Source organism: Populus euphratica, unplaced genomic scaffold (assembly GCF_000495115.2).
Source record: "Populus euphratica unplaced genomic scaffold, PopEup_1.0 scaffold762.1, whole genome shotgun sequence".
Classification (NCBI taxonomy): Eukaryota; Viridiplantae; Streptophyta; class Magnoliopsida; order Malpighiales; family Salicaceae; genus Populus; species Populus euphratica.
The window spans coordinates 98,590-111,244 of record NW_011500631.1 but is presented as its reverse complement, the minus strand read 5'-3'; the positions used below and the strand labels follow the sequence as shown (position 1 = coordinate 111,244).

At 27.6% G+C, this 12,655-nt stretch overlaps 1 protein-coding gene across 1 annotated transcript in view; it reads right to left on the bottom strand.

Annotated features, from left to right (window-relative positions):
- Window positions 1-11,308: 11,308 nt before the first annotated feature.
- The window catches only part of LOC105115780 (uncharacterized), an 85,285-nt gene continuing 83,938 nt past the window's right edge, over window positions 11,309-12,655 (bottom strand). Inside the window, exon 5 of the mRNA XM_011012797.1 lies at window positions 11,309-11,475. Coding sequence (XP_011011099.1) covers window positions 11,424-11,475 — 52 coding nt within the window. The 3' untranslated portion in view covers window positions 11,309-11,423. The remainder of the gene's footprint in view (window positions 11,476-12,655) is intronic.

The following is a 12,655-nucleotide window of genomic DNA, read 5'->3' as shown; positions in this document are numbered from 1 at the left end:
GATCAATGACAATATTTTCGGTGCCTTTTTCGTCATCGATTTCTTCTTGTTTGAAAGTTTTAAAGATTTTAGAATCATAATTAAGTTTTCTTTATTTGGTCATGGCATGAGAAAATGAAAGTATTGGTGGGGAATTAGTCTTTTCTTTGTAATGTTTTGGGTTAACCCTTTTCTTACCTTTAGAGATTGACTCATCTTTCTCACAAGGTTCAAGAATTGGTTTTTCAATAACCTTATCACTATAGAGAGTAATGACTGATTGGACTTGATTCATATGTTGGCTTCTGGAGCTGCTTGCACTTAAATTATTTTGTCCTTTGAGATTTTGTTGTGATTGAGATGAAACCTTACCTTTCTCCTGAAAACTGAGAGTAGATGTGAATTTTGAAAGAGTATCTTTAAAATCTATTATGCTTTGAGCAAGTTGAGTATTGATTATCTTTTGCTTATTAATAAATGCATACAAAGTTTCCTCAAGATTTATTCTAGGAGGAGGAACATAAGGAGATGCAATGGTGTGCTTGAAATGGTGGCTGTGAAGTTTCTGCATTATTGTTATCACTTTTCCAACTGGAATTTAGGTGATTTCTATAACCAGGGTTGTATATTTGTGAGTGTGGATTATAATTAGGCCTTTGAAAACTATTTAAAGCATGAGCTTGTTTATGAAAGTATTCTTTGAAAGAAGACAAAGTTGGACAGTCATCAGTTGAGTGTTTATTGGTTTCACATATTTGACATACATTATTTTGAATAGATTATAATTGATCACTTTTTTTTAATTTTAGTGCCTCAACTTTTCTAGCTAAAGATGTAAACTTGGCTTGAAGGTTGTGATCTTTTCTAATGTTATACATACCTCTACTAGATGTATGAGGTTGAGTTTTACCTGGTACCTCATAAGTACCTACGATGTCCCAATGATAAGCATTTTTAGATAGAAAGTTGACACGACCAAAAGATTGATGTCTTCTCCCAAGTGTAGGAGCGTCAAAGAAATAAATAACCCGGCAAGACCAAGGTCGAACCACAAGAAGGTTAATTATATAAATTATAAACAATAATTATAAACAACAATAATAGTAATAACAACAATAACAACAACAACAATAATAACAATACTAATAGTAGTAGTAATAGTAATAGTAATAGTACTACTAATAATAAAAAACAAAGGAAGTTAATGAGAACTTTGAGATGGAAGATTAATGTAATGATTAAATAATGATAACAACAAATGTCAAGGTTAGAGGATCCACTAATGATATGTCAAACAAGTATAGTATAAACTCTTATTATTCAATTGGAAACCACATACAAAGGAGGTTCCAATCATATTATAAATTGTTAACATGATTACATTAGTTATCTTATTCGATTAATGCTAATACTTGTAAATCTCATTAGACATTCATGATTATAACTTACATTAACAGCAAATCAAGTTTCTTTTATAGCTCAGGTATCGGTTATACCATATAGTATAGGCTATGAAAGTGTCAAATATTTGTTGTATAAACCAAGTGTTATACAACATAAATCTAGATTAGTCATTTAACAAGCAAAGTATTAAAGAGTGAACAAGATAACAAATACAAAACATGTTAGTATCAAACATTAAAGTCCATATTGAGTTTACATTATACTTACTCTTATACCATTAGTGTAACTTTTTCACCTTGACATAATAAACTTAGTTAAACATAATGAAAGAAAGAAAAATAAATAAACAAGATAAGAACATAAATAGATAAAATTTAACTAAGAAAAGGAAATGAAAGGCATAAACAAGATATTAATAAAAATAAAACTTAAGCATTACAAAAATACAAAGAGAGAAAACAAAAACATGATCTTGATCTGGAAACCAAGATGCCTAAATGCATGGCAAATGCCTCCTTTTATAGGCCAAAATTGGAAACTATTGATTTGATGACTAATTGATGAGTGGGTAACCAACTTTTGACTTGGTGACAATCTTTATTTTCTCTTGTCTACACAAAACATCATTAATAACGTTAGAATTGGAACCACTTAAACATGAAAGTTGTAGGAAATTATCTCAGTTTTCTAAGAAAAAAATAGAGGTCATTTGGACTTCTAGAACTCCAGATATAGGCCAAACACTAAATAGTGTTCGGGTTGCATGACAGATTTAGACTTCTTCATTGTTGCTATAATTTGAACTTGAAAATGGAATTTTTAAAACCAGACCTCCATATGAAAGTTATAGGCTTATGTCTTACCTTTCCATCCATATAAAGTAAACCTAAATCTGAGATCTACAGCTCCAGATATAACCCAATTACTGAATAGTATTCCAGTTTGGACTATACCAACATCTCTTTTCTAAGTTTGGCTATCTTTTTATCTTTTCAATTTCAATACTTAAACTCATCAATCAATCATTTTATTTATATGATAGGCTTGCATTTAAAATGAGCATTTACCACAAATTAAAGGTATTTTATATTATTAGATATATTATTATAAAACATGCTTTAGTTAAGGAGTTATTGATAGTTCAAGTGCAAAATGATAATATAAAACCTTGATAAAAAATGGACTTTTAATTACTAATCACAAGTCTAGGTACTTCATTAATTTATTAGGGTTTTTATCTTTAAAAGTTCCATTGCAATCTCTAGGTGTTCACCCTTCATAAAAATATAAAATCAATCTTCATGTTTTTATTAAGCCACTTCTTACTGCTTCTTTTATTATTTGTTGGTTCAAGGTTTGAGTTGATCCTCCACTCTTAACTTAAAGGGGCATATTGTAGGAACTTACACAATGTATGATGTATATAACTTGAAAATATTGATAGAAACTCACTCAAAATCAACCATTTTCATTTAATGTAAATCTGAAAATAACCAGAACAAAATAAATAACTTAAATAAAGTGGTAGGCCTTTCATTTTTCAAAACATTTACTGGAAAATAGCTCTTTTAAAGAAGGGATTCCACCTTTGCTATCTGTAATGGATGAGCCTCGGGCGGTATCGTGTGCATATGATGTCTCTTCATGGTTGATACCTAAATTAATAGCATGTGCATCAACATCACTAATATTATTTGTGGTTGAACTAGCAATAACAACAACTCTCTTTAAACTTTTTTTCATCATCCCCAAAATATAACTTTAGTAAATTCTTAATTTAAATGTAATAAGCTCATAACCATATAAAGAAATATCAAAAGTAATATGGTCTACACACAAATTACCAAAAAAAAAAATTATATGCATAGATACAAAAGTCTCTTTAAATCACAAACCAAACCAAACCGAACCAAATAAAATCATGATCACAAACCTAACTAAACCAAACCAAACCAAACAAAAGCAAACCAAAGCAAAAAAAAAAATCAAGATCACAAACCTATCCCAACCAAACCAAATTGTGAGTTGTGCACTTATCCCATGATGATTTATTAAAAAAAATTTAAAAATTCCAAAAATCTAATTGTATCTATATTTTATTTTTTATTTAAAAAGATATTATATAAACCTTTACCTAAATAGTTATGAATTGTTTTCACTGCATTCATCACCATACTCCTATAATAATTACAATTACCCACAAACCCATTTGTATTACTAAAAACTAGAACTTGAGCTAACCATCATTTTTAACATGGTTTCGTGAGGAGCATAAGGTTCTTATATGCAAACCAATATAAGTATTCTTGACAAAACCTTTTTAAATAGATACATCATTACAACATCGTTATAGTAGAACTTTTTATTCTTACACTTCACACATGAACATCTAATTTTCCTTACACTAATATTCTTCGATTTTAAAAGTACAAAATTAATAAAAACCTTAACATCTTGAAGATAATTTTTTCTATACAATCCTTTAAGTGAATCTTGATACATCCAATAATAACCATTTATTGCTTATGAAACCTATATATAATAATATTGATTTGATCAATTCTAAAAAAAAAATCAGTTTGCCCTAAATTTCCAAATTAATAATAAAGTTGATAAAATGTGATTGGTAACTATTAAAATAACCATCATTTGTTCAATTATAACACACCTAAATTACAAAATCAAACTCAATTTCATTAAATGACAACAAAATTTAATTTTCTTCAAATCTCAAACAAACCCTAACATACAAATAATATATTAATACAACAAATTTCTTTAGGAAAAATATATAAAACACTTAAATATAAGAAAACTACAAATACTATAATTTTTTTTAATAATAAATTATTAAAAAAAATAGGTTGGTTTGTTTACTTTGTAATTTGAGTTTCACAAAAAATTCCATGATGAATGCTAACATTATTTGTAAATGTAAATCGATGCTAAAGGGTAAAGGTGGTCTGATTTATGAGAAAATGAGAGGTTGATTATATTTTTCTTTGCAGAAGAAGAATAAGAACAGTAAAGGTGGGGGGGTCTTATTTACATTTATCAACAAAATAATTTCATTAGCAATTCCATCGGTAAATAATAGCATAACTTTCTAACAAAATTACCGATAAAATTCTTATTGATTGTTTTATTTTTTTTGTTTTATTTCATCAACAATTATCAATAGGACATAGTTCATTGTTAATTCTATCGAGAATTTCTAATGGAAATATGTCTTCACTATTTATGTTAGAAAGTAACGGCTAAATATTATCCATCAAAATTTTCATTGTTATTTATCAATTTTTTAGGAGTATCTAATTTTTCTTAAAAATAAATAAATAAAATATATGTTTCTTGATATTTTTTCTTACTTCAATGTTACGAGCATCTCCATGTTAGTTTTGACATACCAAAACTAACTTTACATCTCTAATTTGATAAAAAAACAAGTTACATATACTAAAAATATACAATTCTTAAAAATGTAATACTTCTCACAATTGTGAACTTTAATATGAATTAATCAAATTGTCAAAGTATAATCATCTCAATCCATTCAATTGGTTTTAAGCATAACTAAATTATTGATTAGTACTTACAAGTGCATTTTTATCATGGTTTTATATCATCATTTTGCACTTGAAGTATCAATAACTCCTTAACTAAAATATGTTTTATAATAATGTATCTAATAATATAAGATATCTTTAATTTGTGGTAAATGTCTATTTTTAATGCAGGCCTATCACATAAATGAAAGGATTGATTGATGACTTTAAGAACTTAAATTGCAAGGGCAAAGAGATGGTCAAACTTAGAGAAGAGATGTCGGTGCAATCCAAACCGGAACACTGTTCGGTAATTGGGTCATATCTAGAGCTACAGATCTCAGATTTAGGTCCAATTTATATGGATGGAAAGGTAAGACATAGGCCTACAACTTTCATATGGAGCCCAAGATCTAAAAAGGCCATTATCAAGTCCAAATTGTAGCAACAACAAAGAAGCCCGAATCTGTCTTCCAGCCCGAGCACTGTTCGGTATTTTGGCCATATCTGGAGTTCTAGAAGTCCAAATGAGCTGAAGTTTTTACACAAGAAAGCTGAGACAATTGCCTACAACTTTCATGTTTGCAACTGGCTCCAATTTTGACGTTATCAATGACGTTTTGGGCAGACAAGAGAAGATAAGGATTGTCACCAAGTCAAAAGTTGGTCACCCACTTATCAATTAGTCATCAAATCAATAGTTCCCATTTTTGGCCTATAAAAGGAGGCATTTGCCATGCATTTAGGCATCTTGGTGTTCAGATCAAGATCATGCTCTTCCTTTCTCTCTTTGTATTTTTTATGCTTTGTTTTCATTAATATTAAGTTTATGCCTTTCATTTCCTTTCCTTTACTTAGTTAACTTTTATGTTCTTATTTTGTTTATCTATTTTGCTTTCTTTCATTATGTCTAGCTAAGTTAATTATGTCAAGGTGAAAAGGTTACACTAATGGTGTAAGAATAAGTATAATGTAAACTTAATATGGACTTTAATGTTTGATACTAACATGTTTTATATTTGCTATCTTGTTCACTCTTTAATACTTTGCTTGTTAAATGACTAATCTTGATTTATGTTGTATAACACTTGGTACAACAAATGCTTGGCACTTTCATAGCCCATAATGTATGGTATAACCGACACCTGAGCTATGAAAGGAACTTGATTTGTTGTTAACATAAGTTATAATCATGAATGCTTGACGAGATTTACAAGTATTAGCATTAATTGAATAAGATGACTAATGTAATCATGTTAACAATATATAATCTGATTGGAACCTCCTTTGTGTGTGGTTTCCAATTCAATAATAAGAGTTTATACTATACTTGTTTGATATACCATTAGTGGAACCTCTAACCTTGACATTTGTTATTATCATTGTTTAATCGTTACATTAATATTCCATCTCAAAGTTCTCATCATCTTCTTCTTCTTCTCTTTCTTTATTATTATTATTATTATTATTATTGTTATTATTATTATTGTTGTTGTTGTTGTTGTTGTTGTCATCTATAATTTATACACTTAACCTCCTTGTGGTTCGACCCCGGTCTTGCCGGGTTATTTATTACTTCGACACTCCTGCACTTGGGAGAAGACATCAATCTTTTCGTCGTGTCAATTATGTATTGAATTTAAATCATATGAGGATTTATCTAATGTGACCTATCAACTTAACATGTCTAAATGTACCCAAACAACTCATAAAAATATATTTTGAATAAGAAAATAATCAAAATAATAATATTAAAATAACAACATATTAGATCAATTTAGGTCATCTTATGTTAACTTACCAAATTTATGATCTAGATCATGAAACCAATATAACCCAATAAAAGTAAATAAAATAAATTATAAATCTCAATTCTTAATCAACATACTGTAGAATGATGAAATTAAAAAAATAATAATTAAAAAAATATAAAAAAATAACTTGAGTTAACTTATCAAACTCACAATTCAGATCATGAGACTGAAATAATCTCATTAAAAAGTAAATTAAAATAAATTTTAAAAATCAATTCTTAATCATCTATTTTTTGAATGATTAAATTAAAAGAAATCTATTAAGAATTGTTTTTAGAAAAATCAAGTCAGCTTGTTTTAAATCATTAAATCCATAATCTGGATCATAAGACCTGGATAACTCCACGGAAAAAAAATTAAAACAATTTAAAAAACTAATATCTAATAAACTTAATATTAAAAAAAAAATAAAAAAAAAAAAACAATGCATATTTGTACATTTTCATCGTTGCTTTGTGAATTTCTCTTTCTAACTCACACTAAACACATAACTAATTAAATTGGTCCCAAAAGAATGTAATACAAAAAAGGTTGAAACACTAAAATGAGAAAAAAAATCCATTCCAAAATGAACTTATTATTCATTAAATTGACCCGAAAGGCTACATTAGATACCTAAAAAGCTAAGTGTGTCTAAATCTAGAAACTCAGCCTCACATGCTTGAGTTTTGTTTTTTTTGGAGCAAATGATGCATTATAGATAACAGGTCATCAACTGTGTGAACATTTTCATCTACAATATATTTTGGTTATCGAAGATTACTGACAAATTAGGGTTTGAGTTTTAAGATATTAAAATCCTATTTTGAACATATTTTCACTAAATTATGTTGAATGGAACGCATGGAGACCATAAATATTTTTTTATTGTTAAAGTATAGACAATAATTTTTTCTCTCTCTTGTATCCTTTTTTAATGATTTTTTTTAAATGATGTAAACAAAATGAATTTTAAGATTAAATTGCATATATTTTAAACTAAACTAAAAGATCAAAATAGAAATTGAAAAAAAGCTAAATGAGTTGTTTTAAATTAAAACAAGAATTTTTGTTCACATGGTGTTTAGAACATTACTAATTCAATTCAATTCATAGAGTTAAATCAGTTTTTATATTTAAAATATTTTTGAAGATATAAATTAATTTAAATTCTAAATAAAATTTAATTTCTAAAAAAAAATATAAAGCGAACAGAGTCTCATTTGTTACAATAATTCCTTTTAGAATTAACAATAAAAATAATATTTCAAGAATACCCTTAACAACACATCAAACCCTATTATTGTTTTCCATATGTTGAAAGGTAGCTAGCCTCTGATTTGATTTTAACGGATTATCTTTGTTCTTTGTTCTTTGTTCTTTGTTCCTGTACACAAGATTTTCCTTCTCGTCATGGTCATTTCATTCTTTGTAAGTGATGAAAAGGTTAACGGCGGTTGTTTACTTTTGTTTTGAATTTTAAGAATTTAATCAATTTTTCATGTTCGAGGTTTTAATTCTGGTAATTGACAAAATTGATTACTAATCATCACTTGCTTTTCATTTCAAAGATGAAATTCCCTGCATTTATTACAATTTATTTTGCATGGTGATATATTTTAAATTATTAGAATTAATAATTATGATATTTTTATGAATTATTAGAACCAAAAAATGTTTTTTATAACAAAAAAATAATTTTTAAATTAAAATAAAATAATCATTATTGTTAATTCAATTTACTTCCACCTATGCTTAAAAGTGGTATTAATGGGAATGCGTTGACTCCCAAGTAATCATCATTGAATAATCTTAGGTGCTTAAAAATGGTATTAATGGGAATGCGTTCCTGTAGTTCTTCTGTACGTGACCGATTAACCACTAAAAGAAGTGGAGTGCGCTCAGTGGGGGCAGTCATGCCAGAAAAGATAAATAATTTTTATTTTAAGTTCCCTGCACTGCATGATTGTAATCGATGTAGATATATTGCTTTCAATCAATTTCAGGTTCATTTGTTTTTGTATTTTAAAAAAGTTTGATATTTTTTTATTTTATTTTAAATTAATATTTTTAAATCATTTTAATCTATTATTATAAAAAAAATTTAAAAATAAAAAATATTATTTTAATATATTTTCAAATAAAAATAATTTAAAATATAATTGTAATCATATTTTCAAATATGTCCTAACCATTTCAAAAAACAATAATAGGGTATTGTGTTATAAGTAGTAGTTGGATAGAATTTAATTTTTTATTTAAAATTATTATTTTTATATTTTTAAATAGTTTTAATATATAAAAAATTTAAAAAATTTAAAAATTATTTTAATATATTTTAAAATAAAAAAGATTTTTAAAATAATTACTAACGTATAGTTGTTGTTACTTTTCAAAATAATTTTCACTTAAAAATATATCAAAATAATTTTTAATATTTTGTAAAAATTATTTTTGAAATCAACACTTCAAAATAATCTAAAAACAATAAAAATTATTAATTTAAAATAAAAAAATTCATTTATTTTTTTTAAATATTAAAAAAAACAAAAATAAAGGACTGCTAGTGCATATACAACCTCAACATCTCCGAGACACTCGGCCTCATGCTTTCATAAGCAAAAGTCATGCTCATGTCATATCAGCTTCTCTTTATTATTTTTTTAATTCGACTTATTTTATTATTACCGACAAATCTACCTCCTAACTAATTTTAGATTTACTTTAAACTTCGATAGCTATGTTTCTGCTTTTTAGGTTTTTACTATTTAGCGTAATTTGGTTCCTTAACCTATTTAATTTTTTTTTAAAATCTAGATATCTTAATCAGCTTGCATATTAATTTTATAACCTACTAAACTTCTGCTTTTTAGGTTTTTACTATTTAGCGCAATTTGGTCCCTTAACCCATCCAATTCTTGTTGATCACGCAAGAACTCAACAAGGTAATTGGACACGAAGGTCCCAGCAAGAAAGCTTTTAGGGAAGGAAAGGATAGCGATCCACATAAAAAATAATTAGTCTACGGTAGACTATAAATCCCTATCTTAAAAAGCACTAGACATTAACTATCTGACATGGCCCCACAAGGTTAAGGCATGGTCCACAAGCTACCCTGCAACTCAAATTATCGATAACTAAATAAATATATAAATTACGAATAAAACAAACTTCAGAAAAAAACAAGCAAGCAAGTGGACCTACGCTTTATTGTAGGTAAAGTTTCAACTTAATTTTTAATGTAAAAAATGTTTTAGTATATTAAATTTTTAATTAAAAAAATAGGAAGATGATATATCGTACTTATGAATTAAAAATTATCAACTAATAAATTATATAAAAAAATTGTTACAACTAATTAAAATTAAGATAGCAAAATATGCACATGCCGATATTTTTTTTGTTGGTTATTTTTTTATAGAAGAAAAAATGTATTTTTATTATTTATGATTTTTTTATTTAAAAAAAAAACATTGTGATTTTTTTTTAATCATGATTATTTAAAAAACACTAAAAATGATTAAAACAAATATCTATCACAACTCAAAAGACTTCACTTTTGATATTCATTACTGAAAAAAAAAAAAACTTATCATGACTTGTAAAGAAATTATAAAGGAAAAACATAATGTTTTAATTATTTTAATGTGATTGTATAAGAAAATAAAAAAATAATTAACTAGAGAAAATAATATAAAACTTGACACAATAAAAATAATAAAAAATATATTATATTCTCATAAATATTTATAATTACCATAATCCACTGACTCTTTTTAACTTTTTTTTATGACTTTCTCCCTCCACTATCAACCTCTAAAGACAAGCTTGATAAAAATAAAATGTAAAACTAAAACATAATAAACTAAAATAATAGGGATCAGATAATAAAAAAATTAAATTTAAAAGACTAAATTATAATTTTTCACATCTTTTATAGAAAATGGCTTTATTTCTTTCTTTCTTTTTAAATCTTAGATTTGATCCTTCATCTCTCAATTTTGTTCTAACAATAAGCTAAAAATCTTTCTTACAAAATTGATCATTAATTTAATATCAAAATATTTTACCATATATAAGGTTTGGTTTTAAAAATTGTAAATTAGCCTCTTAACTAGAGTTGGCTACAAATTTTTTAAACTATCAAAATTGCCTTAAGTTCCTTGTTTGCAGTAGAGAGCATTTCTTTAATGCACTTTTGGAAACATGACAATTAAACAATCATAAAAAACTAACAAAAAAGCCAAGGCAGAATTTCAAGAAAATGGCCAAGGGAAGGCAGCACCTTTAATACTGATTTAACGTGCCAAGGTACTTCCTTTTCTATTTTGCTCTTAAAGAAACTGAATTTAGTCTTAAATCTCACCATGCATCCCCCATGAATGTCAAGCTATTGATAACAGAGAAAGGCAAGAATATTAACACTTGAATGTTAAGGGAATTGTGGTGGGATTATCCATTACAGAAGTAACCTGGGATATGTTTTGGCAACACCGGTTAAAGGATTGAAGAAGAGGAAGATGGGGTCTTGTCACATGAACACAAGTATTCACATGGATTTTCTCTGAGAAAACAATTAATATCTACTTTTCTTTCTTTTGGGTGCTTTTGAATGGGTAAATGGAGTAAATTTTTCAACGTTTTTCTTTGTTATGGAGAGAAAGAAATGATAGGCAGCAAAAGTTACGTAAGAGATCCCAACTTAAATGTCAAAGGGTCCCTTAATCCCCTCGAGGGACTCTCCCATTGATTTCCTGCAAAAATAAAATAAAATAAAAAATTAGATAATCTAACTTCTAAATAACAAGTAGGATGTCAATTTAATTTTGAGGCTAATGTGGAATTTTAAAATATAAGAAGTGTAACAGACAAATACAATTTCGAATCAAGTTAACCAGACAAATAACTTGAGGATATGACCTGCAGTCCGTGAGTAAGCACCTAGTTCATAACAAAGTCAAGAAAAGAATCCCAGGAGAAGTAGAAGAAAGAAGATTCAGAAAAGCATACAAAGCGACAACTACACCGTATTACTTGAAAAATGTGACAATAGACATTATTGAAGTTTCTTGGAATCACAATTACTTGAAAATTTTGTTACTCATCAACATAATGCACCACAGGCTATCAAACAAATAATATGGCAAGCCAGCGAGAAGATTGTATCATAAAGACAAGAACAGCTGGGCATGCAATACGAGATTTTACAGTTTTACAGGCGGACTGAATTTATTCGTGTGATATTCAGATTTGGTAAATTTTTTATTGATTAAATTATTAATAAAAAGTATTTATTAGTATATCTTTTCACTACTAAAAATTTGCTAAATAGCAATAGATTTACCCACGGAATATTTCTGTCGGTAATTTGAGGTAAAAATTACCAACGGTTATATTCCGCCTGTAATTCAGTCGGTAACTACCGACCGAAGAAACGTTTCTGTCGTAAAAAAAAAAGATTGTTGATGTGGAGGTTTTGGCGGGTTATTTTTTCAGATGAAATCACCGACGGATTCAAAAACACAGCTCATACAGTGACAGCTGTTTATATTACCGATGGATTCACCGACGGATTTGAAATGGCAAATCCGTACGGTGATGTGTCGATTGTTCCGTCAAAATCATCGACAGTTTCATCGACGGATTGTCCGTCAGTGAAACCGTCGGTAAAAGTTAATATATGCACACACTGCCGACCCTCTCCTCCCCTATTTCTCCTTCTTCTTCCTAATCCCAACTCTCCCCATCCACAAACAACCAGCCCCCTATCCCCCCCCAAACAAAAATCTCCCTCATATCAGCACAACAAGTTATATTTCTTGAAGTTTTGTGGTCATGGTATCCGTGTTCTGATTTACCGACGGATTTTATCAATTTTTGTAAAGAATTCTTTCTTTTTAAAATCTTAACATTTAATTAAATGTCAATTTTATC